The sequence below is a fragment of the Ipomoea nil genome, unplaced genomic scaffold, assembly GCF_001879475.1.
Source record: "Ipomoea nil cultivar Tokyo-kokei standard unplaced genomic scaffold, Asagao_1.1 scaffold0805, whole genome shotgun sequence".
Lineage (NCBI taxonomy): Eukaryota > Viridiplantae > Streptophyta > Magnoliopsida > Solanales > Convolvulaceae > Ipomoea > Ipomoea nil.
This window is the reverse complement of record NW_017617233.1, coordinates 903,918-927,533: the sequence shown is the minus strand read 5'-3', so window position 1 is coordinate 927,533 and position 23,616 is coordinate 903,918. Positions and strand designations below refer to the sequence as shown.

Sequence of the window (23,616 nt, the reverse complement as noted above, 5' to 3'; positions counted from 1 at the left end):
AGTTTATATATTAAACTTGTGACCATTAAATATAAAAATTATAATCTATCCATTTAGTTACTCCTTTTGGGATCATAGTGAACATTCTTGATAGGGGCCAAAATTTGTAACAGGGCCAAAAGGATAGGATAATTTCAAAACTTTGGTAAAATTTGTAATATCTAAAAGCTTAGAGGTTATAGATAAAATATGTGATTTTGGTTTTTTTGCCGGTTCCAATTTCAGTTCATTGGGCTCCCGTCCGATCCACCGCCGACTTTCCACCACCATTTGGTAAACTAGTAGCGCAGAACCGCCGGAAAGCAGCGGCGGAGAGGCGACATAGACGATGGCAATTCGCATTCTGAGGAAACTAAGTTCTAAACCTCCTACCTCCTGCTCCTCCTCCGCCGCCGCCGCAACTGTCCATCTCCGCTGCAAAACCACCTCAGCCGAGTATGTAGCATCGAGAGCTAGAGACATAACCTTCGAGAAGCTCATGGAGAAGTTCAAAAACCTCTTCAGAGTCATCGCCATCCAAGACCTCATCCTTGCTAGCCGCTCCAATCCGCCTTCCGTCTCCGTGGATTTCCTCAGCCGCCTCTCTCAGAGGCTCCACCTCAACCGCGGCGCCACCGCCTTCCTCCGCAGGTATCCTCACATCTTCCGCATTTTCTACCACACCGCCAAGTCTCAGCCGTACTGTGCGCTCACTGAAACCGCACTGGAAATCGCCCGATTAGAGGCACAAGCCATCAATGCCTCACTTCCCCTTGCGGTGGAGCGATTGGTCCGGGTTCTATCAATGTCGCTCACTAAAACGGTGCCGCTCCGAGCTATTTTCAAGGTCTGGAAAGAGCTAGGGCTACCGGATGATTTCGAGAGCTCTGTAATCGCAGAGAATTCTCATCTTTTTGCACTTGATGATGGGAATGAACCTAACACTCATGTATTGAAACTTGTGACTGAAGTGCCAAAGGATAGCCTTGTTGCTGCTGTTGAAAATTGGAGGATCAAGGAGTGTTGTGGAGAGGATTGCAGTGTTGATAGGACTGAAATTCTCTATAGTTTTAAGCATTCATATCCTCCTGGAATGAGGTTGAAGAGGGATTTTAAGGCTAAAGTTAAAGAATGGCAAGGCATACCATACATCGGGCCATACGAGGAATTGGTGACCTGTGTGAAGAAGAAGATGACTAAGAGGCAAACGATGGCGAAGGAGAAGAGGGCAGTAGGGATAGTTCATGAGTTCTTGAGTTTGACAGTGGAGAAGATGGTGGAGGTTGAAAAGATTAGCCATTTTAGGAAGTGGTTTGGGATTGATCTGAATATCAGGGACTTGTTTTTGGATCATCCTGGGATGTTCTACTTATCCACTAAAGGGTATAGGCATAGTGTTTTTCTTAGAGAGGCTTACGAACGGGGTTGCCTAATCGAACCAAACCCTGTGTACGACGCTAGGAGGAAGCTTCTTCATCTTGTTGCTATGGGACATCGTGGGATGTCTGGAGGTGTTTCTGGAGCAAAACGCGGTGAAGAAGAGTCTGAATTGGATGAGGTCGAAAATAATTAGGGAGTGACTTGTCTAACAACACATGAGGGATTGAAGATGACTAAGAGGCAAACAATGGCAAAGGAGAAGATGGCAATTTGGATAGTTCACGAGTTCTCGAATTTGACAGTGGAGAAGATAGTAGAGGTTGAAAAGATTAGCCATTTTAGGAAGTATTTTGGGATTGATCTGAATATAAGGGGCTTGTTTTTGGATCATCCTGGGATGTTCTACTTGTCCACTAAAGGGTATATGCATACTGTTTTTCTTAGAGAGGCTTATGAAAAGGGTAGCCTAATCGAACCAAACCCTGTGCTATGGGACATCGTGGGAGGCGTATTGTTTTTCTTAGAGGCTTACCAAATACCAAGGGGTTGCCTAATTGAACCATTCCTTGTTTACGACGCCAGGATTAAGCTTCCTCATCTTGTTGCTATGGGACGGTGTGGGATGTCTGGAGGTGTTCCTGGAGCAAAGAGTGTCAGCCAGGGTGAAGAGTCTGAATTGGAAGAGACAAAATAATTAGGTAGTAACTTAGCTAACAACAGATGAGATTGAATTCTTTAAATGTTTTTCATATGAATCTGGTGTTCTTTGTTTCAATTTCATAACACTGCTGTCATCAAATACAAGAAGAAAAGATAATGGAGTCTCTGTGTGTTCATGTGTTTATGCAATTGAATGATGTGTCCCTATGTTGAAAGCATATTCTCATCAGTTCAGAAGAATATTTGCTTTCTAAGTTCTGAATGCTTCAAAAAAGCTGCTTTAAGCTTTCAGCATCTGTGATTATGCCCTTAAGGAAAGGTTGAGTTCTGAACCGTATTACCCAACAAATGTCTGATCAATAAAAGATTAAGATCAATTTCTGAAAAGAAATAAGAGGAAAAAAAAAAAAAAAAAAAAAAGAGAAGATTTTATAGACCATCTTCAAAAGCAAGATTCAGCATCCCAAAATGGCTGATCAATAAAAGATTAAGATCAATTTCTGAAAAGAAATAAGAGAAAAAAAAAAAAGAAAAAAAAAAAGAGAAGATTTTATAGACCATCTTCAAAAGCAAGATTCAGCATCCCAAAATGGCTAAGGGAGTTTAGTTTACAATAGTATTTCAGTAGCACAACATTCAAGTGAATTTAGACCATACTACATTGATATCCAACTCATTTCTATTGCAACTCAAGTTTTGATCCCAAGCTCCGAGAACATCAGTGGACAACTGGTTTTAAAGGATGAGCTCTCAGTTTTGACAAATCCAAGTTTGCATCCAGCTCTTCATCTAATTCCCCGACAACGCTACTGCAGAATTGAAAAAAAAAAAAAAAAAAAAAAAAAAAAAAAAAAAAAAAAAAAAAAAACGAGCACAATATTAGAAAATTGAGATATTATTTGTCAAATGCTAAAGGTGGGGGGAATGGTGGTTTGGTTTTTATGTGTGGGATGAGTAAATGCAATTGAGAAAGCAACTGATTGACATACATATTGTCCCCTCTTATGATGTAAAGGCCTAAGACAAGTTGTTGTACACCTTCCTGCATATCAAAACCAAGGGTTTGGTTAATACATTGAAACACAAGCAAGGAATAAAATAAATTAAAATTTAGAAAGAGAACACCCTCTAGGCCAAGCGCGTCGCACATAATCTTCCTAGTGTGGTTTACCTTTCTTACGTGGTTTGCGGGCTATTCCACAAGAACAGGGTTTACCCAGTTCACACCATCGGGTAGTAGCTAATTTTCCTCATCATCCAAAAAATTTAGATAGAGAACACCATAAAAAAAAAATTATACTCCGTAATTACCAATTAGATTCTATCATCCACTCATGACTAAGTTAAAGATCCCTCATTCCCTCAAGTGTTTGTATTTGCTCCATTATTCCTTTACCACGGTTTTAGGATGGCAATGAATTCATTTTAAGCTATTTTCAACACTCCAGTAGAATATTGAAATTGCAGGCGTCCCACAAAGTCTCAAACATCATGGTAGTATGCTTCTTAAAGTTCCTAGTATTTAATAGATTCTTCAGAGCATTTTTCAACAAATCAATCTAATTTATGGGAAAAAATAGTTCATTAACCATATGTCCATCATGGGAGTTACTAGAATTCATCCCAACAAAAATGTGATGGCAATTACAGAGTCACAATTTAGCAAATTCTGGCAAAAGACCAGAAGGTTTCAATTATAAATACGAGCATGGAGGAGGAGAATGCAATAGACAATTAACAAAATCAAAACAGAAGAAATCCCCAGTATAGATTAATTATGCCCAAAAGAAATTTAAATTGCACAATAACAGAAGATACCCATTGAAATGCACTTTGTTGATGTACATAAGAGAGATTAGGCCAAACCTTGGTTGAATACACCCTTTCATGAGATTCATCAAGAATTAAGTTTGTGGCCTGGTCAAATCCTTTCAAAATTCCCTGAACAAAGAAGAATTCAAGCCAGTAAGAATATCTGTGAACTAATAAATAGAAACATGAAAAGAAGAAACAACACACATCTCCCATAGAAGTTTCATAGATTACGAGTAGTGGTCAAAGTTCATGAAACTCACCACTATATTACGTCCGTCATTGGTAATTACTGATATAGTTTCTGGACCACAGAGAAGTAGAAAATAAATATTTAATCGAACCAAATAGCATAATTATCATAGAAAACTTTTTTGAGCATAGGATGATACATACGATCAACAAGAGACTCAAGCCCCGGTCCACCTGACATGATAAGACCTCTGCTGCAATGTAGTACTTTAGCTCTTGCTCCTGATTGGAAGGGGGAGAGAGAGCAACTCAAATCCTTGGATCAAATTCTCAAGAAATTTCACAAATGATCTATAAGAACTCCACGTGAATGAAATAATGCATAAATTGCCAATTGTACTGCAGTGATTGGCTCAACTGATTGATATCATACTATAGATGGATATTAACTCATTAAGTTAATTATGCCATAAAATGATGAAAATTTCATGAAGAGTACTAACACTACTAAAAACAAAATATTCAAATTTTTTAGTTTTAGCTGGTTAATCTGGGATATCAATATCCCTTTATTACCAAATTACTATTATTTATTAAAAAAAAAAAAAAAAAAAAAAAAAAAAAAAAAAAAGGAAATGAAATAATCGAGAATCGCGAGTAACTGGCCGGGCGGCTCGCATCTGGCGGCATTTGCCCCACTGGCGGATTCGAAAACTCAAAAATCCATGGTTTCCCGGTAGAACCCTAGAACCCCAAGCAAGCACGAAAGAGTCCCCGAAAAAAAAAAAAAAAAAACACAATATAATAGAAATTGGCTAGAACATTTGGTACAAGGAAGGTAAGGTGTAGCGCCCGGACAGCATTCGTACGAGATTCTGAGGTCTGCTACGCCACTCTAGAATTTTCTAGCACTTGTACATATCATCCCTTAGCTTGTAGAATAGTTTGGAAGCATGTACATAACACTAGAAGATGTAGGGATGCTTTAGAATATTCTAGAACATTAAGGAATCCTCTTCGTTGTATAGAGAATTATGGAGGATTCTAGAGAACTAATCTTAGCCGTAGGATCAAATATATCTCCACCATCCATTAAGGGGTGATTGAGTATAAATACCCTAAGGGGCCTCATTTTAACCAATCACACAACTGCAAGTGCTCAAGTAATCTAAGTTCCCTTTCAAAGGCTTTTGTGATATTCTTGCCCTACTTGCTTTCTTAGCCATCCATTGTTTACTTATACACAAGAGGCTGACTTAGCTATTTAGAGGGGAAAAATAGCTAGGGTTGACACGTAGGGAAAGGAGTATGTAAAAATTTTATTTTTATTTTTAAAAAACCATCACTGCAATGCCATTTACCCGCAGTTCCCTAAAGCAAATTATCAGTTATACAGTTACACAGTTACAGGGTTATGGTGATGGTTAATCCTAATAATAGTTCAAAAAATTCACCAAACACATTGAAGCTAGAAGTTTATTCTAACACACACAAATGTTAGCTAATAGTTATGCTCCCCTCTAAATTAGGGTTAAGCTCTAATAAACCATACAAAACACACGCACAAACACAAACAATATCCATCCATATATAGCGACAAGAACAAGCAGAGAGAAGAGAGGAGGAGGAAATAGTACCTTCAAACTCTTTATTTTAAAACACCTTTGAACCCTGTATTTGAAAGCTTAGCACCTGCAACGCAGAGAGAGAAAGCAGAGGTCGGAGAAGAAAAAGAATTGAGAATGAAGATGGGAAGCTGATAGCCATATTTGGGCCCAAGTTTAGTGGGCTAAGCCAAATGGTTTGGCCCAATTGTAATTTGGTGATTGCTATATGTATTTTTATAAAGGTTTATTGGGGAAATTTTTTAAATTTTGTTTGTTGTCATTATTATATCTAAATAAATCTAAATTTGATAATTAAAAATCGTATTTTTTGAAACGTGGTTAAACAATTTTAACAAAGTTTTTATTTAGTCAATAAAAAATCTAAAACACTCTTCTGTCGAATTTTTATTTACTTCTAGTATGTGAAGATTAATCGGTGTACACCCTCAAATAGTGAATTGCGAATTTCTCTCATTATCAAAAAAAAAATATTATTATTATTTTTTTGTGGAGAATAATGTTAAATATCAATTTTTAAAAAATAATAAAATCTATATATATTTTTATTTACAAAAAAAAGTTCACATTTACTATTCAAATTGATTTTCTGAGTAAGTCCCGAATCAAATTTAAAATATTGTAATTACTAACCAACTACCTAACCAAATCAGATGGAGTTGACCATAAGTGATTTTTTTTCGTTCAAAACTATATATAATACCATCCTTTATACATTATTTTATATGATCCTCAAAATAAACTCTTTAACTTTTTAATTTTGTTTTTCTTTATTAATTTACAAAAATAACAAAATTTACCCATTACTAATCAAAATCCTAATATCTTAGTTTATCCTTTTATGTCTTTTTACATTTATCAGCTAATTCAACAATTAATTTTAACAAACACATTAATTTCAATTAGTTAACTTATTGACTACTACCTTTTCAGTTAGATGTATGAGTCCCACAATTAAATAGTTGATTTCCTAAATAGTTCAAAATATCCAAAAATATGATACAGTTGTGAAATATTCATTATTTCATGAAATGATAAGACATAAAAATAAAAATAAAAAATTGCCTGTACTCTCATGTATAGCCAAAACAGAAAAAATGTGCATACACCTCTAACCTCTTGCTTGACATATACCAAATGAACAGTTCTAAAACACAGATTGATATGCAGAGGGATTCCTGAAAGTGTGTTTCCATTTGTACCACTTTTCCTGGGCTCCAAGCAACATATACAGGATGGAACCACAACCCAACAGCACGAGAAATTGAAGAGAAAAGTCGAGACACTATACATGGTTCGATATCCTGTCTTGTCGCTGTTGTTGTCAATGGCTCATCAGGTCGTCTATTTACCCCCGGTTACAAAATGTTAGTTTTGTTGCTTGTCGCCCCCTCGCCCGCCTGCTTGAAATATGCCCGTGTGTTTCCCGGTTTGTATTTGTCACACAAGTCTTTGGGCAAATGATAAACGGATTGCTCCCTTTGCTTTAGCACGATAGCACTCTCTCCTTGCAAGATTGTGTTAAATTACTGTCAAAGTCGTTTGCCAAAGCTTTCTCTCGAGTATAGATACCCTGTAGTTAAAATGGCTCGTCCACAAAACTCGATATTGCTATAGAGAACCTATTTGCGGCGGGGAAATGCAGAACATGAGATTGAAGCAGAAAAACACAAAACCAGACTCGTCATCATCAATTCAAATGGTCGCTATCATTTTCGACCAGTCTTCGACTTCTTGATGGGGAAGAGTGTCACCTTCTTGTGAGGGTGACTCCCAGTCCCAGCCTCGGCAGGCCATAATATTGGAATGGGAGGTCGGTTTTGATTGTTGTACTCGTCGATTGTCAAGGGTTTCAAATCAAACGCCCCCCTCGTAAAATTTCTAGCAACCTGAACAACACATTAGATCGACCTCAAAACTTAAAAAAAGGTCAATTTGAAGAAATGCTAATTGGCGTAAACGTTTAAGTTGTAGACCGTAGAGCAAAATGTCAACAAATAGGCGGAGAACTATTCAATTCATGAGGATTTCTCACTTCATAGAATGCGGTTGAAATATAGTGAAGCACTGAAAATCAATTATATTGTGAGTAGCAATAGGAATTCGATTAATTCCAACAATAAATTCATGAGTCAACAGAACCAAGTTTGTGGTTTAAGGTTAAACCTCCTAGACCTAATTCAAGAGTAGTGTTTATCTAGCCCTCACGGATAGCTCAGTTGGTTCCGGTGTGGCAGATTGTATTCAATGACACAGGATCAAATCCCGGCAGCCGCAGTGTGGGGGTGGCTCCATGTGGGCACCAAGTACTGGTACCCCCACCTAAGGGGCCGCTTCCCGTAGGGCCAGGGTGTGAGGGCCCCTGGGGCGAGGGTTTTCACCTTTTGCACCCAAGAGTAGTTTTTGTCTTAAAGTCTCGTATGTAATTGTGTTTAGATTGGGTTAATAATATGTTTTTGGTTTTTTTGTAGAACAATATGAAGGCCAATTTTCCGTTTGAATTTACAAAGAAACCGCTTGTCCACTCATCCTACCGAAGATTAAAACCCGAAAGTAAAATTCAGCTCCCAAATGTTAAGGCAAATTTATGGCTAAAAGGCGCAAAAAGGAAGTCAAGAATGTAAAGTTGATTAGGCATACCTTTAGTACAATCCAAACTTTGAGAGAGCTACTCAATACTGCTAACTTCGACTTCTTTCCTTTAGTCAAATAGTCGGACATGTACTGATCAACCATGAGAATAAATCTGGGCCATGAATTGGGATCTCGAGGGTCTGATTTCTGATCCATTCTTGACTGATCAAGTATAATGAAAATATAGAAAGTTTAGTGAATGGAAGATTTTGCAATATCCAAAAAAAAAACATGTTAAACCCTACGGAGAAAGTGGATCAAACGGGATAAACTCGACTATCAAAGCTCTAGCGTAACATTAGTGCTTTAGAAACGAATAAAAACAAGAACGATATTCTAATCAATTATAAATGCATACTTATGTCGTATTATTAAAGAAACATTTACCAGAAAACGAGAAACTTCACGCTCAATCTTGGAAAATGCAGTCTCTAAAGCTTCCACTCTCCCAGTACCGTGACAACAGGTGCATGGCTCACTGATCATAAATGTCACACTCGGTCGAACCTGCCACAAACATAAGAGTTAAAACAATGGGCCAATAGCCTATCTAGGTTTCGGAATTTTGCTATGATAAGTTTGACACTCTTTTAATCGGTTGAACAATCCATAATTACAAGAATAACCTATGAAAGCAATTGACATACTCGTTTCCGTGTGATTTCCATAAGCCCATTCCTGGATACCTCAGAGACATGGACGGTCGATCGATCTCTCTCAACAGCCTTTTTTACTTCTTCATAGACCAATCTCTTATTTGCTGTGACAAAAGAATAGTTAAAAGTACACAATATTACGTAAAAGCAAATGGAGGTAAAATATCTTACGATGAATAGCTCTATATACATTATATACTTACAATCATCCATCATATCTATGAAATCCACCACAATAATGCCACCGATATCTCTCAGCCTCAATTCCCTAGCAATCTGGAGATTCGTCGAATATTTAAGTATACTTTTTCAACAACCACAGTTGTAAGAGTGAAACAAATGACGGTCCATGACACATTTTAGCAACTCCAAAAGGATATACTACAAACCATAAACGCAAATACCCGGAGATGCCAAAGGGAATAGTACATTAAAATGTTCACATCACTTATTAGTTGTAGCAGAAGTATATATATTAGGATTTGTGATTTACGTACTTGTCTAGCAGCCGCAAGGTTGACATCAAGAATAGCTTTCTCTTGTGACGTCCCCTGCCCGAGCATACACTGACCACCATTAACGTCAATGGAGAATAATGCCTCCGTTTGTTCTATCACCAGATAACCTCCATTAGAAAGGGGAACCCTGCAAAATTTACTACCACAATTAGGCTCACGTATTTACTAATGCTTAATCTAGTCACTGATGTTTTAGTTTACAGACTGAAATACACAATACTTTTTAGTACTATAAATAGCATTAACTAAAGAATATGAATGTGAGGCCAATATAAAGGCAAAATTGTCATTTCTTACTTTTTAAAAAAAAAACTTCTCGGGGAGGGTACCGGAAATGACAATTTTGCTCTTCAAGATAAATCACTTGCCTGAAATTTGGTCACCACTGACCGGAAATTAGGTCGGAGGGCCCAAATGTGGAAAGGATTTAAAATTCGTGGGATCAAATGTTAAAAAATTAACAGTCGGGGACCAAATCTGGAAATGATCCCATAGTCGTGGGACCAAAAGTGGAAAAAACTCTCTCCACAAGCTTTCATAATTAAGAACTTGAATCAGATTAAGGCCCTGTTTGGTAACATAGTTAGCTTATCAGCCAATTTTGGCTTGTTTGACCACTATTAACTGTTTGACTTGGTTAAATAGCAAATATGAGTGTTTGATTAATTAACTTTTTGTAACAGCTTATTGAATCCAAAATGCTAAAATTCAAAAAAGTTGCTCAAAGCATGTTTTTTTATCAGCTTTTTGAGAAAGTCATTTTGCATGTAATCAGTTATCAGCTAACAGCTAATTTACCAAACATCTTTCTACAATCAGCTAATGCTATCAACTAGTCAAACCCACTAACCCAATCAGCTACATCTATTCACCAAACACCCCCTAAGTATTGAAATTACTATATGCATTGCCTTTACAATAAAATAACATATTTATCTCTCACCTTTTGCTAAGAATGCTATCTATTTCGCCCTCGATATTATATTCATCAAAGAGGGGAGTTTTGTTGTTGTATAACTCGACCCTGCCACATAGATCGGGAGCTATTTCCTGAAGATAGTTTTTAACCTGAACAAAACAACAATACAAAGTCAATAAAGATTCTACCATTCTACAAGAAGTAGATTAAGTTCAAACACTTAATGAAATCACAGAGGCATGCTAGAAGTCTATATTTCCCGGCCCAAAACCATACATTCTACACCCATCATCTTCGATGTGAAACAAACCTAATCATGCAAGCATAAACAAGCACTGTGTGTTTCTTGGATAACCGCCTTTTTTTTTTGTCAGACCACGAGGTGTCCTGAGCAGGCCCTAACTGTAGGAGGCACCTTTAAGCCTGTACCATACTCAAACTAATCCCCGTTCGCACCGGACCGGGCCAATTAAGGGGCAAAGTGCTGGCCATATTGGTTTTTCTATACGCGAGGGGGTTCGAACTGCCGACCTCTCTTAATGGACGAGAGTGCACGGCCACTCACGCCAACCAAGCTGGTTATAACTGCTTTTTAGAGAACTGACGACCCGTTATCTATACCTCATGATATGTCCTTGGAGAATCAACCACCATGCTTTTAACCTGAATATAAGGCAATCATAAAAAAAGTCAAAAATTATGTTAATCATGAAACTATACGAAATAAAAATTTCCGGGCGAAATCTTCAACAATAAAGTAAAAAAACTATGAAAAATTGCATGAGAATAGTACACCTTATCGTTAAAATAATCCTGGACAATGCAGAGCGTTTGGCCCTTTGCTTGATGAAGCATAACGGGAACTGCTCCATCTACTCCTTCATCTGCGGCAAGAGCAGCAAACTGTGCATGCTCGGTTATACTTTTCCAAGTCAAAAGCAAACTGTCCAAATCCTTCTTCAATTCCTCTAATGAATGGCCAGCAGCAACTGTTCTTACAGTAAGACCAAAACCCGGAGGTTGTAAAGTTCTCGCTATGACTCTTAAACGTGTGCGCTCAACACCGGATATTTTCTTTGAAATCCCTATTATGTCACTGCTAGCACTTAAAACCTGCAGCCACAAGGATTTAAAAAAAAAAAAAAAAAAAAAAAAAAAAAAAAAAAAAAAAATGGCGGTAAATAAATATTTTCAACTATTAGCTATAAAAAGATGAGCAAAGAATGTCAAATACCCAAAATCTGCTTCGTAGTTTTGGATAAGCAGTGAGTGCAGGGCCCTTTGTACCCAATCCTTCCTTAACAACTTGTACAATTATTTTAGTGCCTTTCCGAACCTGTGCCCACTTGCTTTCTCCTTTCTTGCATCTATTGGAATCTTGTTCGAGTCTTTTACTTTCTTCCTGGTGACCATTTTTCTCAAACTTATTCAGTGATTTCGAAAGATGAGTTTCAACCCCGTTACCAATTTCAAGGACTTCAGAAGCGTCAATCCTATCATGATTTTCATTCTCCTCGAAATCATGGTCTATATATTCTACAGAATCATCATCTATCTCATCATCCTCTATGGCTTCATTCAGATTAGCTTCAGTTTCGGGAAGATCTGACTTTTCTGCAAACTTGTCAGACTCGAAGCCATTGATTTCTCTACCTTTGCTATCATCACAATCTTGAGGAAATACAAAGGGCTTCTTTCTGGAAATAATATTCATGAATGCAGTTTGGCGGCAACCAATATTTACAAATGCACCATTCATCTGGGGGGCTAATTTAGTAACTACACCTAGATATACACTATCACACTGCACATTGTTTTTGACAGGTTCTAACAACAATTCCACTAATCTCCCGTTTTCTAAAACAGCGATCCTTTGCATTGTGCAAATAGACGAGTTTATTAATATAACTGTTGTAACCGATTCCTTCTCAGAAATTACAATATTTTCAACAGGCAACAGCTTCTCATGTTCTTCGCAAGTAGACACCTCAGGGATCATTTTGTCATTACACCTGGAATAATCGATTGTTGATTCGAAAAGCCAGGGCTCCTCAACGGGAAAACCTGATCCATAACAGGTTCCCGAAAAGTCACTGTTCTTATCTGTTGTAGCAACTTCAACTAGATACTCAATCCCAGATTCTCCATCAGCAGATTCATGGTTTAAGAACCTAGTATCAAGATCGTCATTATCGAGGCATTTAAAATACTCGTTATCATCATCAACAACAACACCCGAAGCATCTGATTCTTCAAAATGATGAGAAAGCAATGACGGCTGTAATAGCCAAGGCTCCTCAACAAAATGGTCTCTTCTTGGTAAACTTTTGCTGTGATCCGAGTTTATATCTGCTTCCTCGGACAAAAATTTATCTGTTTCCTCGGGAAAAAATTTGTCCTCAACTAGGAGGTCATTTAGGATGTGGTTCAAGACAGATGAATCATTCTTAAAGCATTTCACGGCCTTGTGTTCATCTGTCACATTACTAGAAGCATTTTAGTGTTGAAAAGTACAAATTTGGTAAGCCATAAATAGGGGACACCAACATAGAAGTAATACCTCTAACTGGACGGGGAATGAAAAGATGCAAAGGAGCACATCTCTCAACCATCCACGATCTGAACACACCATCGAAAGGCCTTCTAGCATGAGATCCACTCAACGCAAAGGATTTACCTTGTTTAAACGGAAAATGCCCCAAGATCGAGAATTCAGGCCCAGCTTTCCTTAAAGCATCACTTGATGTGAACATATCTCCCTTCATAACAGAGTCACACCTAAACGTTCCAGCATCCATTATCTGCTAAAAGACAACACATCAAGGGCTTCATAATAAAGAAAATAAGAACTTACTAATGTAATATGACAAAACACTCCTACCCAAAATTTGATTTCTACTTATATCTGAATTTTAACATGTGAGAAAGGCAAGAGATGTGCCAAATATCATATGATTACACTACTTTTTTTGGTCAGGCCATGAGGTGTCCTGGACAAACCCTATCTGTAGGAGGCACCTTTAAGCCCGTACCATACTCAGACAAATCTTCATTCGCACCAGGCCAGCCCAAAATTTGATTTCTACTTATATCTGAATTTTAACATGTGAGAAAGGCAAGAGATGTGCCAAATATCATATGATTACACTACTTTTTTTTGGTCAGGCCATGAGGTGTCCTGGACAGACCCTATCTGTAAGAGGCACCTTTAAGCCCGTACCATACTCAGACAAATCTTCATTCGCACCAGGCCAGCCCAATTAAGGAGCAAAGTGCTGGCCAGATTGGTTTTTCCATACGAGAGGGGATTCGAACTCCAGACCTCTTAAAGGGATGAGAGTGCACGGCTACTCATGCCAACCAAACTGGTTAGATGATTACACTACTTAACTAGCATTTGTATACTTGTCTACAGACTACAATTAATAGATTGGAATAATTACCATTGATGAATTATAAGGATCAGTGTAATCAAAACCATCTTCACAGCATGCTAATCCACTGAACCAACTCCCCTGATTCAAGCCACCTCAATTGAAACTTCAAACAAATAATGAAGAAACTTTAGAAAACATAATGCACAGCATCAACCAGCCATGATAAAACTATACAAATTCGACTCCAGCTGAAGCGGCCTATTGGCCTTTTGGTTTGAGTTAATCAGAAATTGAGCTAATTCACCATAAAAAAAAAAAAAAGTTAAATTCCTGTAAACTATTCAAAAAATTTATCTTTGAGAAGTTCACACTGTCCAAAACCGCAGTGGGAACAATGCATCGTATAACTTCGATTAATGAATACCCTTTGCAGAACAAAACCTTTAATTCCCCGCCCAGACAGAAAGAAAACAATAAAATAGCAGAAAAGCAAAACCAAATGAACAATGGGTTTTGAGCATTTCAGCCCGTATTGTAACGCCTTCAGCAGCCAGAAATTTGGCGTTAAGGAGAAGAGATAAGCTACTGAAAATTGCAGAGAGAGAGAGAGAGAGAGAGAGAGAGAGAAGCTTACATAGGAGCTGCAAACCTCGTCTTGTGTGTTTAAGGACGCCCCCCCGACTATCTCTCTCACGGGAAAGAGAACGGCTAGCTTTCTCTCTAATCTCTGTTCGGGGAAGATAAGGAGGGAGGGAAGGGAGAAATCTGTCTTTTGCACCTTTTTTTTTTTCTTTTTTTCTTTTTTTTCCATTATATAAATTATTGTATAATATTTTTGTTTTGTAATAATTATATCAAACTATGCATAACAATTATTATTTTAGAAAAAAAACATAATGTGCTGACCATATTTATTTTTTCATACAAGATGGAGTTTGAACTCCCAACATCTCTTAAGAGATGAGAATACAAGGTCACTCACGCCAACCAAACTGGTTACGAATTATTTTGAATTAATTGAACTTAATTAGTTTTAGAGTTATATACATGTATACAATTATCACACAATACAAAAATTTGTATTTGTTTTCATGGAGTTCTAAATTTTTTAGCATAATTTCAGGTGGTTTCAAAGGGAACATATCTAGGGGTGTTAATCGGGTCAACTTTTAAGATAATTTTGTCGTGCTATTGGACTTAACGGTTCGGGGTAATTAATTATTTTATTATTTTATTTTTTAGTTCGGGGTGACCCTAATCCTAAACTCTGGGTTGTAGAACTTATCGAGCAAGTTGAACTATATATATATATATATATATATATATATATATATATATATATATATATATATATAAAGGAAAGAGAGGCTATGCCTCAGAATTATGATAGCGGGTTTGAACTATATGAACTAAAATTAAAAATTGAGAATAAGTATCCACATCTGATGGAGCGAAATGAGCACTACTTTATATAGAGTAGTAGTGATCACAAATGCATTAAACATTTATTTATTTCGTCCAAAATAAATTAACTAGTCACGTTTAATAATTAATTCCAATTCAAATCATCATTTCCAAATTTCAATTCAAAACACATCATGTAATTGCAAGTCTCAAAAAACTTAACAAGCTAACATCTAATAAATCTCCATAATTCTCATAAAGTCATAAACCACAAATCAAAAGATCATAACTCTATAAATCCACAATCCACAATTCACAAGTCACAAATCTACACACACACACACACATATATATATATTAGTAAAATGTTACTAAGCTCGTGCTCAAGTAGTAAACGGGTCAGCTATGGAGGAATTTGATAGTGACTTGACGGCGATGGAGAGAAGTGAAATTATCGCATTATCCCAATATCATTTCCTTCATTTTGGCCCCATTACATTCCTTTTTGTTTCATATGGGTCCATGGCAGATATTTATGATTCCTTGCAGATTTCTTCATGTCCGGCCAGTTCTATATTACAACTCGGTGCAATATAATATCAATGAAGTAAACTGTACTACTCCCTGAAATGGCATGGAACACATCTTCTTCTTCTTCGTCCCCTGGCTTCTGGTCTCTCTTCACCAGAATTATCTGCAGAAAAGCTTATTATCTTCTTCCGCCGGCATGCACTAAGGCGGCGGTGTCACGGCCGTCCTCAGTCGCCGGCGTGGACGCGGAGAGTCTGATCGCACGTTCAGAAGAGTACTCGGAGATCCCAGAGCTGAAGAGCCAAGAAGTAGTGGGGAGAAATATTAATGAAGTGTGGGAATGGGCGGTGCTGGTTTCGCCGTTCTTCTTCTGGGGCACGGCCATGGTGGCGATGAAGCAAGTTTTGCCCAAGACTGGGCCTTTCTTCGTCTCGGCGTTCCGGTTGATTCCGGCGGGTTTGATCTTGGTTTGCTTTGCCGCATCCCGTGGCCGGAAGTTTCCTTCCGGAATCGCTGCTTGGCTTTCCATCGCAGTTTTTGCGCTCGTTGATGCTGCTTGCTTTCAGGTTTTTTCATCTTGACAAAAAGATTTAATTGCAGAAAAATCCTCCCACTAATATTCCATCCATCTCATCATAAGCTTTCAATTAAAGTGTTTTTAATTCAATTTTTTCATAAAATTATATATTATATATTTAAAAATTAATCAAGACTATGTAGTCTAATGGTACCTGGGTTGGACTTTTATTTGAAAGGTTGTGAGTTTGAGCCTCAGTGGAGCTCTTTATGCTTTAATAAGTTGAGAAAGTAAGTATATTCAATATAATACTAAGTTAATAATTTTTTAGTTGTAAGTTTGTAACTCCTCTAGTGGAGTATTGACTGACTCTTTATGCTTTAATAAGTTAAGAAAGTAAGTATATTCAATATAATACTAAGTTTATAATTTTTTAGTTGTAAGTTTGTAACTCCTCTAGTGGAGTATTGACTGACTCTTTATGCTTTAATAAGTTGAGAAAGTAAGTATATTCAATATAATACTAAGTTTATAATTTTTTCTTATTGATTATCAATTTAGATAATTTTATCCATTATAAATTTTTTTTTGCATCTGGTCTTCCCATTAGGGGCAATATAGTCTTTTCCACTCTAATGCACCTTCTTGGGTGACAAATATAGACAACATGTTGCATAACAAAATCAATTGAGAAATTATTGGGGGTGTAACCTTTGTGTAGTTTGAGAGTGATGGTGACTTATTTCTCCCAAATAGTACCTACCGAATCATTGAGCTAAGCCCGTGCGGGCGTGATGGTGACTTATCTTGTGTGATTGATGGACAGGGTTTTCTTGCTCAAGGGCTGGAGAGGACATCAGCTGGCTTAGGCAGTGTATGTTCAAATTGTAACTTTTTTTATGGCTATAAAACAAACCACCTTGATTATATTGATTCTTGACAATGTTACAAAACTTCACTGTTGCAGGTGATAATAGATTCACAGCCTCTAACTGTATCTGTCCTTGCTGCGCTGTTATTCGGCGAGTCGATCGGGTTCATAGGAGCTGCAGGGCTTGTGTTGGGGGTGATAGGCCTTCTTCTTCTTGAGGTATGTTGAATACATTTCTGTATATATATGCTGCACTCTTGCTGGGATACAAGGCAAAGCAGTGATTATATATCCATTTGATTGCATCAGTTTTTTCTGTGATGAAATCATTCATCAAACAGGTACCTGTCTTGGTGCTTGAAGATGGCAAGTTTTCATTTTGGGGGAGTGGAGAGTGGTGGATGCTTCTTGCTGCGCAATGCATGGCAGTTGGCACAGTTATGGTTCGTTGGGTATCTAAGTACTGTGATCCTATCATGGCTACTGGATGGGTGAGTCTTGTATATTTTCTTTATTCATAAAGGTTTATACCCTAAACTCGAGAGCCACCACCTATCATGGCTACTGGACAATTATGAAAATGGTTGTTCGAACCCCCTCTCATATGGAATAACCAATCTGGTCAGCACTTTGTCCCTTAATTGGACCGGTCTGGTGCGAATGGGGATTAGTCTGAGTATGGTACGGGCTTGAAGGCGTCTCCTACAGTTAGGGCACGCTCAAAACACCTCATGGTCTGAAAAAAAAAAAAAAAAAAAAAAAAACTTTTTCACTATCAATCTCTCCTGAGTTACAGTAATAACATTTAAATGCAGCACATGGTTATTGGTGGTCTACCCCTAGTGGCTATATCTTTACTGAATCATGACCCTGCTCTTAATGGGAGTTTTGTGGAGCTAACTTCAACTGATCTTTTGGCACTACTTTATACCTCAGTTTTTGGCAGTGCCATTAGCTATGGTGTGTATTTCTACAATGCAACAACAGGTAAATTTATCTGATATCTAACCTGTGCCATAGAGTATGGGGATTTTACCTCATCAGATTTGGTGCTTTTGCAGGCAGCCTGACAAAACTTAGCTCTCTGACCTTCTTGACTCCAATGTTTGCTTCCATATTTGGGTAAGACCATATCCCCATGCCAATGTCCTTTTGGTTCTCTGCCAAAAACATTTATATGTATACTTGTAATAACAGGTTCTTGTATCTTGGTGAGACCTTCACTCTTGTTCAAATGGTGGGCGCATTGGTAACTCTGGTTGGAATATACATGGTTAATTACAAAAGCAGTTATGAATGAAGTGTCTACGGGGGGATGATACTCGTGGCAGCAGGACCATGAGGAAGAAATATTGTTAGCGGAACAGATCCTTCGCCATATGCTTGTACTGTGTATGATAACAGTCATGGAGGTTGCAGAGTTGCAAAGAGAAAATGCAGACAAAACAAGAGCTGCTAGGAATTGATATGTAAACAGACACTGATAGATTTTATTGCAGTCATATCCATAAACAAAACTAATATGTCCATATGGTTGACAAAGTTTCTACATGACAACAAGTTAACATAACATAACCACAACACAGCAATTAGGCAGAGAACATTATTCCAAAAACAGAAGAAAAAAGACCTATATGGATTTGTCAAGGCAAATATATGAGACAGCTATCAAGTACCATCCTTTAGCTCATGATGTTAGAAGCTTGATTCCACAAGATATTGCACAAATCTTAAGACCAAAAATTGCAAGGAAACCATATTTCCTGCACAGTAAAAATAAAAAAGACTCAGAACCGTAAAAAACAGTGATATACTAGATGTTTTGGCATTCCCAGTTCATAAAGAAACCCTGAAAAGTTATCCACACTCAGGTAATAGCTATGTTATAGTTTAGCCCGAAAAGTTACATGACACTCACGTAATAGCTTTGTTATAGTTTAGCAATAGTCAATCGCAAGCTTACCAGACACCATGTGCAAGCAAACATAAATATACGAACTAGAATCTGAGTAATACTAGTGCATCAATACACATAACAGGTGAGACAGATGCGGTAATATTTGTGTTACCAGCTCCATCTTTCACTCTGGCATATCATCATTTCTAGATATTTGCATGAATTTTATTGTTTTCTTACTTGATTCGTTTGATTGTAAACTAATACTCCGTTTGAGAATCTTTACCAACCGACACTGAAAACTTATAGCACAAATCCAGCTATTAATCAATGCTAGAATTCATAAAAACAGACGTACCCAACAGTAAGGCGCTTTGCAGGATCACCAGTGGCATAACCGCTGAAATAGCCATAGCGAGAAACAATGTATATGGCTCCCAAGGATGCACAGATCAAAGGGTGTTTAATTCCTCCCAACATCATCAGCATGAAAAACACAGGCATCATTTCCAGTGAATTCTGATGTCCTCTCTGTAATCACATATTTTACACCAACAAATTTATTTACTATAAAGCATTATAACTCACATCCATGTGATCCATTTCACCATTTCTCAGTTTATACCTTACAAATTTGATAAAGGAAAAAAAATAATAATAAAATAAAAATAAAATAAAAAACATAAAAGATAATATCTACCTGAACGCAGTTGAAGAGATCAGCATCTTTGTTTTCAGCTTTGGAAGCGTACATGTTAGGATAGGGGACCTTATACCTGTGAGATTTCACCAGAAACAGGTAACAACAATCCTGAAACCCTAATTTAGGCCATTACAGAGTGCATATAAAAGCAGGGGAAAGAAGTTTACTTCTTGCGAGCTTTGCCGACTTGGAAAGACATCCAGAGGTTGAGGAAACAGTAGAGGACGAGGACAATGATCACGTATCCATACTCTTTGGGCAGAATCTCCACTCCGGCCATGGCGATTTTCCGAAAGGTAGAGAGATTGTACTTTGAGTGAGACAGTGAGATTTATCTGAATAATTCTTTAAGCTTATTCTTCTGGATTATAATGGGTCGCTCTGGAGTATAGAGTGTTTCCCAAGCTAGAATCAGACGGATTTGGACCCGGTCAAAGTTGCCTAATTTATCCATTATAGAGAAGTATATAGTGTGGAGTTACTCCAAAAAAAATGAATATTTTTGTAATTGAATTAGTCCTGTCACTACTGGGTAGTTATAAGTAATGTAATGATACATCTGTTACCATTCTAAATAAATAATTAAGATTATCAAATCAATACTATTTTATAAAAGATTATTAATTTCTAAAAAAAAAAAAATTAATCATATCAAGTGAAACCACATAATAAAATAACATGTCATAAACACATCTCAATTAATCAACTAACCTAACATAACTTCATAAACTTCACTTTACTATAAGCTCACACCAATCCAAGCTCATTTATTCCTATGTTATACTTCTATGGATCTCGACAATACACATTTGTCTCTTATAGGCTAATAGGCGTTAGTTCCCTCATTTAGGCAAATTATGTTGTGGAATCGTATCCACCTTGCAAGGTAAACACAATTTTAAAACTGTTTATAATTAGAAATATATAGTTCAAAATTTATGAACACAGAGTTGTGAACATAATTATAAACATATAGTTCTGTAATTATGAATATAAAGATTCAATAATTGTGAATATGAAGTTTAAAAATTATGAATATATAGCTTTATAATTATGAACATATAATTCAGTAATTATGAATATAGAGTTTAATAATTATAAATATGAAGTTCAAAAATTATAAATATGAACATAGATATGTGTCCACCTTGTAAGGTGGACACAATTCCACAGCGTAATGATTGCCTCATTTAGATTGATATTCATCTATGCTTATCGACTTATCGTAATGGCCACTAATTCCTACCTATTTAAATTTTACACATTTCAATAGCATGTTTTACCATATATTTGAAATAAAAATAATGATACGTCACACGCAGGTTAAATTTAATGGATTATTGGACTGGACTGCATTTGTTGATCATATAGAGTATAAATATAGTTCATTTATATTTCACTAAGCTACTGTTGAACCATTTGAATGGACTATAAATACTAAGCTAGCGTTTATTTGTTTAGTTTTACAATTAAAGCCGTTAGCATTAGCAACATAAAATAAAATAAAATTAGTCTATATGCAATGAGATTTCAATTATACTTAACCTACCGAAATCGACGAATTTGGATGGTCCAAAATCACTCAATTTCTCCTAATGTAGTACATACGGAGATTCCTACAAATCTGTATGGTATAAGGTCGGATCGTACGAATACCTTATATAAGTCCGCTTGTTGGTTTAAGTTCTTAAACTCGGGTTACGTAATAATAGGTCAAAGACTCATAGGTTCTCGAGCTCCTTGAGGTTAAGTAGAAATTGCCAAACACTCCGCCTACCCCACATTTAATGAGGTATTTATAGAGAACGTGTGAGAGCACATGCCTGACATGTGTCCTCCATGCACTTTGCAATCCCGGTGACAAGGGACGCGTATCCACGTGTGGAGAGATGCCTGACAAGCCAATGATTGTTAAGCTCAGGTGATGAGTTAATGTCAAAGTTGTCATCTAAAGGTCAAGTGCATGTGCTCAGGCTCTCAACAAGTAACTAGGTCTGGACCGAGCACAGAAAGATAGAGGTAGAAACTCACACACTATCGAGACATTTAACCTATATAAATCAAGTCGGTCAAGTATGGTATCCGAGTCGGATCCGATCGGGAAATAAGCCACATCTCGAGGTGATTCGTACTTGACCAAGTTCTCAGCACAACAAGGTACATAGCTCGGAGTATATTCCCCATCAAGTAGCCCCTAGACCATGTCCTGTGTCCCTAGAGGGGGAGACGTCTCGAGGGGTTCGGACTATTAACTCCGAGCGAAAATTGATACTCATGGCAGCAGGACCACTAGGAAGAAATATTGTAAGAGGAACAGATCTTTCCAGAGATGTTTGTACTGTGTATGATAACAGTCATGGAGGTTGCAGACAGAGAGAAAAATGCAGACAAAACAAGAGCTGCTAGGAATTGATATGTATGCAAACATTAATACATTTTATTGCAGTCATATCCAAAAACAAAACCATATGGTTGGCAAAGTTTCTACATGACAACAGTTAAGGCAGCGCCTCGTTTAAAGGTTAAAATAACATAACCACAGCACAACTATTACGCAGAGAACTATATTCCAAAAACAATGGATTTGTCTAGGCAAATATAAGAGACAACTACCAAGCAGCATCTTCTAGTTCATGATGTTAGAAGCTTAATTGCACAGGATATTGCACAAATCTGAAGACCAAAAATTGCAATGAAACCATATTTCCTGCATTGGAAAAGGTATACAAAAAAAGACTCAGAACTGTATAAAACAGTGATATAATATATGTTCTGGCATACCCAGTTCATAAAGAAACCCAGAAAAGTTACACACACTCAAGTAATAGCTTTGTTATAGTTTAGCAATAGTCAATCGCAATCTCACCAGACAGTCAAACACCATGTGCAACTAGAATCAGAGTAATACTTGTGCATTAATACACATAAAAGGTGAGACAGATGTTATAACATTTGTGTCACCAACTCCATCTTTCACTCTGGCATATCATAATTTCTTAATTCTTTTGATTGTAAACTAATATGAGAATCTTTATCAACAGACACAAAAACTTAGCACAAATCCAGTGATCAATCAATAGTAGAATTAATGAAAACAGACGTACCCAAGAGTATAGCGCTTTGTAGGATCACCAGTGGCATAACCAGTGAAATAGCCATACCGAGAAACAATGTATATGGCTCCTAAGGATGCAGAAATCAAAGGGTGCCTAATTCCTCCCAATATCATCAGCATGAAAAATACAGGCATATTTTCCAGTGAATTCTGATGTCCTCTCTGTTATCACACCCAACAAATGTATTTACAGCAAAACATTATAATTCACATTCCTGTAATCCATTTCACCATTTCTCAATTTGTACTTTACAAATTCGAAAAATGAAAAAACAAAAAAAAAAAAAGGTAATAGTAGACCTGAACGCAGTTGAAGAGCTTAGCATCCTTGTTTTCAGCTTCTATTGCATACATGGTAGGATAGGGAACCTTATACCTGGCACAAGTTTTCACCAAATCGATTGAAACCAGGAAATTGGTAAGAGCAATTCTGAAACCCTAATTTATGAAATTACAGAGGGCATATACAGCATAGAAAGAAATTGTACTTCTTGCGAGCTGTGCCAACTTGGAAACCCATCCAGAGGTTGAGGAAACAGTAGAGGACGAGAACGATGACCACGTATCCATACTCTTTGGGCAGTATCTCCACTCCGGCCATGGCGGTTTTCTTTCTGGGTTTGATTTTGATGATTCTGTATGCTTATTCTTCTAGATTAGGAGGGTAGCTGTGGATTGTTTGGGTTTGGATAACTAGATGCCATTAGGAAAGTATAGCTTGGAATTATTTGGCTTATAGCTACTTAATAAATTATAAGTTTTATTTAGCAATATTTAAAAATTAAATTAATAGATTAAAATAATAGCTTATTTTGAAACATATATT

The 23,616-nt window shown here is 37.0% G+C and overlaps 6 protein-coding genes across 7 annotated transcripts; 2 read left to right on the top strand and 4 right to left on the bottom strand.

Moving 5' to 3' along the window:
• The first annotated feature begins 196 nt into the window (after window positions 1–196).
• Window positions 197–2,139, top strand: LOC109177718 (protein ROOT PRIMORDIUM DEFECTIVE 1). The gene has a single exon (XM_019327151.1). It carries the CDS (start codon window positions 329–331, stop codon window positions 1,550–1,552), a length of 1,224 nt encoding a protein of 407 aa, XP_019182696.1. The 5' UTR covers window positions 197–328; the 3' UTR covers window positions 1,553–2,139.
• A 409-nt stretch (window positions 2,140–2,548) lies between these two features.
• Window positions 2,549–5,753, bottom strand: LOC109177722 (sm-like protein LSM8). The gene is made up of 6 exons (XM_019327155.1): window positions 5,661–5,753; window positions 4,228–4,305; window positions 4,095–4,135; window positions 3,886–3,960; window positions 3,009–3,061; window positions 2,549–2,828 (listed from the first exon to the last, which is right to left on the bottom strand). Exons 2-6 carry the CDS (start codon window positions 4,262–4,264, stop codon window positions 2,738–2,740), a joined length of 297 nt encoding a protein of 98 aa, XP_019182700.1. The 5' UTR covers window positions 4,265–4,305; window positions 5,661–5,753; the 3' UTR covers window positions 2,549–2,737.
• Window positions 5,754–6,623: 870 nt separating this feature from the next.
• Window positions 6,624–14,504, bottom strand: LOC109177713 (ribonuclease E/G-like protein, chloroplastic). Of its 2 annotated transcripts, none has more exons than XM_019327145.1 (13): window positions 14,387–14,504; window positions 13,819–13,915; window positions 12,936–13,179; window positions 11,610–12,850; window positions 11,171–11,488; window positions 10,997–11,038; window positions 10,400–10,524; window positions 9,436–9,583; window positions 9,142–9,214; window positions 8,930–9,042; window positions 8,670–8,789; window positions 8,289–8,444; window positions 6,624–7,537 (listed from the first exon to the last, which is right to left on the bottom strand). In XM_019327145.1, exons 2-13 carry the CDS (start codon window positions 13,819–13,821, stop codon window positions 7,358–7,360), a joined length of 2,763 nt encoding a protein of 920 aa, XP_019182690.1. In that variant the 5' UTR covers window positions 13,822–13,915; window positions 14,387–14,504; the 3' UTR covers window positions 6,624–7,357. The 2 variants fall into 2 exon arrangements, with proteins under 2 accessions (XP_019182690.1, XP_019182691.1); XM_019327146.1 differs by having other exon boundaries at window positions 12,936–13,176.
• Window positions 14,505–15,704: 1,200 nt separating this feature from the next.
• On the top strand, window positions 15,705–18,604 carry LOC109177719 (WAT1-related protein At3g02690, chloroplastic-like). The gene is made up of 7 exons (XM_019327152.1): window positions 15,705–16,253; window positions 17,031–17,078; window positions 17,172–17,294; window positions 17,417–17,566; window positions 17,891–18,062; window positions 18,137–18,197; window positions 18,273–18,604. The coding sequence occupies exons 1-7, from the start codon at window positions 15,786–15,788 to the stop codon at window positions 18,373–18,375; spliced, it is 1,125 nt and encodes a 374-aa protein (XP_019182697.1). The 5' UTR covers window positions 15,705–15,785; the 3' UTR covers window positions 18,376–18,604.
• Window positions 18,538–20,042, bottom strand: LOC109177720 (microsomal glutathione S-transferase 3-like). Its single transcript, XM_019327153.1, has 4 exons — window positions 19,843–20,042; window positions 19,673–19,748; window positions 19,331–19,503; window positions 18,538–18,838 (listed from the first exon to the last, which is right to left on the bottom strand). Exons 1-4 carry the CDS (start codon window positions 19,953–19,955, stop codon window positions 18,763–18,765), a joined length of 438 nt encoding a protein of 145 aa, XP_019182698.1. The 5' UTR covers window positions 19,956–20,042; the 3' UTR covers window positions 18,538–18,762.
• Window positions 20,043–22,084: 2,042 nt separating this feature from the next.
• LOC109177721 (microsomal glutathione S-transferase 3-like) lies at window positions 22,085–23,504 on the bottom strand. The gene is made up of 4 exons (XM_019327154.1): window positions 23,279–23,504; window positions 23,091–23,166; window positions 22,780–22,952; window positions 22,085–22,382 (listed from the first exon to the last, which is right to left on the bottom strand). Exons 1-4 carry the CDS (start codon window positions 23,389–23,391, stop codon window positions 22,307–22,309), a joined length of 438 nt encoding a protein of 145 aa, XP_019182699.1. The 5' UTR covers window positions 23,392–23,504; the 3' UTR covers window positions 22,085–22,306.
• Window positions 23,505–23,616: the final 112 nt, after the last annotated feature.

What these genes read in the sequence shown, in the direction of transcription:
- LOC109177719 (XM_019327152.1), top strand. Translation starts at nt 15,786, where the DNA reads ATGGCATGGAACACATCTTCTTCTTCTTCGTCCCCTGGCTTCTGGTCT. An exon ending in CTATCATGGCTACTGGATGG is followed by an intron (nt 17,567 to 17,890) that starts GTGAGTCTTGTA and finishes ATTTAAATGCAG; the next exon opens with CACATGGTTATTGGTGGTCT. An exon ending in ATGTTTGCTTCCATATTTGG is followed by an intron (nt 18,198 to 18,272) that starts GTAAGACCATAT and finishes TTGTAATAACAG; the next exon opens with GTTCTTGTATCTTGGTGAGA.
- LOC109177718 (XM_019327151.1), top strand. Translation starts at nt 329, where the DNA reads ATGGCAATTCGCATTCTGAGGAAACTAAGTTCTAAACCTCCTACCTCC.
- LOC109177713 (XM_019327145.1), bottom strand. An exon ending in CATTCCCCGTCCAGTTAGAG is followed by an intron (nt 12,851 to 12,935) that starts GTATTACTTCTA and finishes GTAATGTGACAG; the next exon opens with ATGAACACAAGGCCGTGAAA. An exon ending in CATAGATATGATGGATGATT is followed by an intron (nt 9,043 to 9,141) that starts GTAAGTATATAA and finishes CTTTTGTCACAG; the next exon opens with CAAATAAGAGATTGGTCTAT.
- LOC109177720 (XM_019327153.1), bottom strand. Translation starts at nt 19,955, where the DNA reads ATGGCCGGAGTGGAGATTCTGCCCAAAGAGTATGGATACGTGATCATT. An exon ending in GTCGGCAAAGCTCGCAAGAA is followed by an intron (nt 19,749 to 19,842) that starts GTAAACTTCTTT and finishes GAAATCTCACAG; the next exon opens with GTATAAGGTCCCCTATCCTA. An exon ending in ATCTCTTCAACTGCGTTCAG is followed by an intron (nt 19,504 to 19,672) that starts GTAGATATTATC and finishes ATGTGATTACAG; the next exon opens with AGAGGACATCAGAATTCACT.
- LOC109177721 (XM_019327154.1), bottom strand. Translation starts at nt 23,391, where the DNA reads ATGGCCGGAGTGGAGATACTGCCCAAAGAGTATGGATACGTGGTCATC. An exon ending in GTTGGCACAGCTCGCAAGAA is followed by an intron (nt 23,167 to 23,278) that starts GTACAATTTCTT and finishes AACTTGTGCCAG; the next exon opens with GTATAAGGTTCCCTATCCTA. An exon ending in ACAAAGCGCTATACTCTTGG is followed by an intron (nt 22,383 to 22,779) that starts GTACGTCTGTTT and finishes TTTCCAATGCAG; the next exon opens with GAAATATGGTTTCATTGCAA.
- LOC109177722 (XM_019327155.1), bottom strand. Translation starts at nt 4,264, where the DNA reads ATGTCAGGTGGACCGGGGCTTGAGTCTCTTGTTGATC. An exon ending in GCTTGAGTCTCTTGTTGATC is followed by an intron (nt 4,136 to 4,227) that starts GTATGTATCATC and finishes TCTGTGGTCCAG; the next exon opens with AAACTATATCAGTAATTACC. An exon ending in ATGACGGACGTAATATAGTG is followed by an intron (nt 3,961 to 4,094) that starts GTGAGTTTCATG and finishes TTCTTTGTTCAG; the next exon opens with GGAATTTTGAAAGGATTTGA.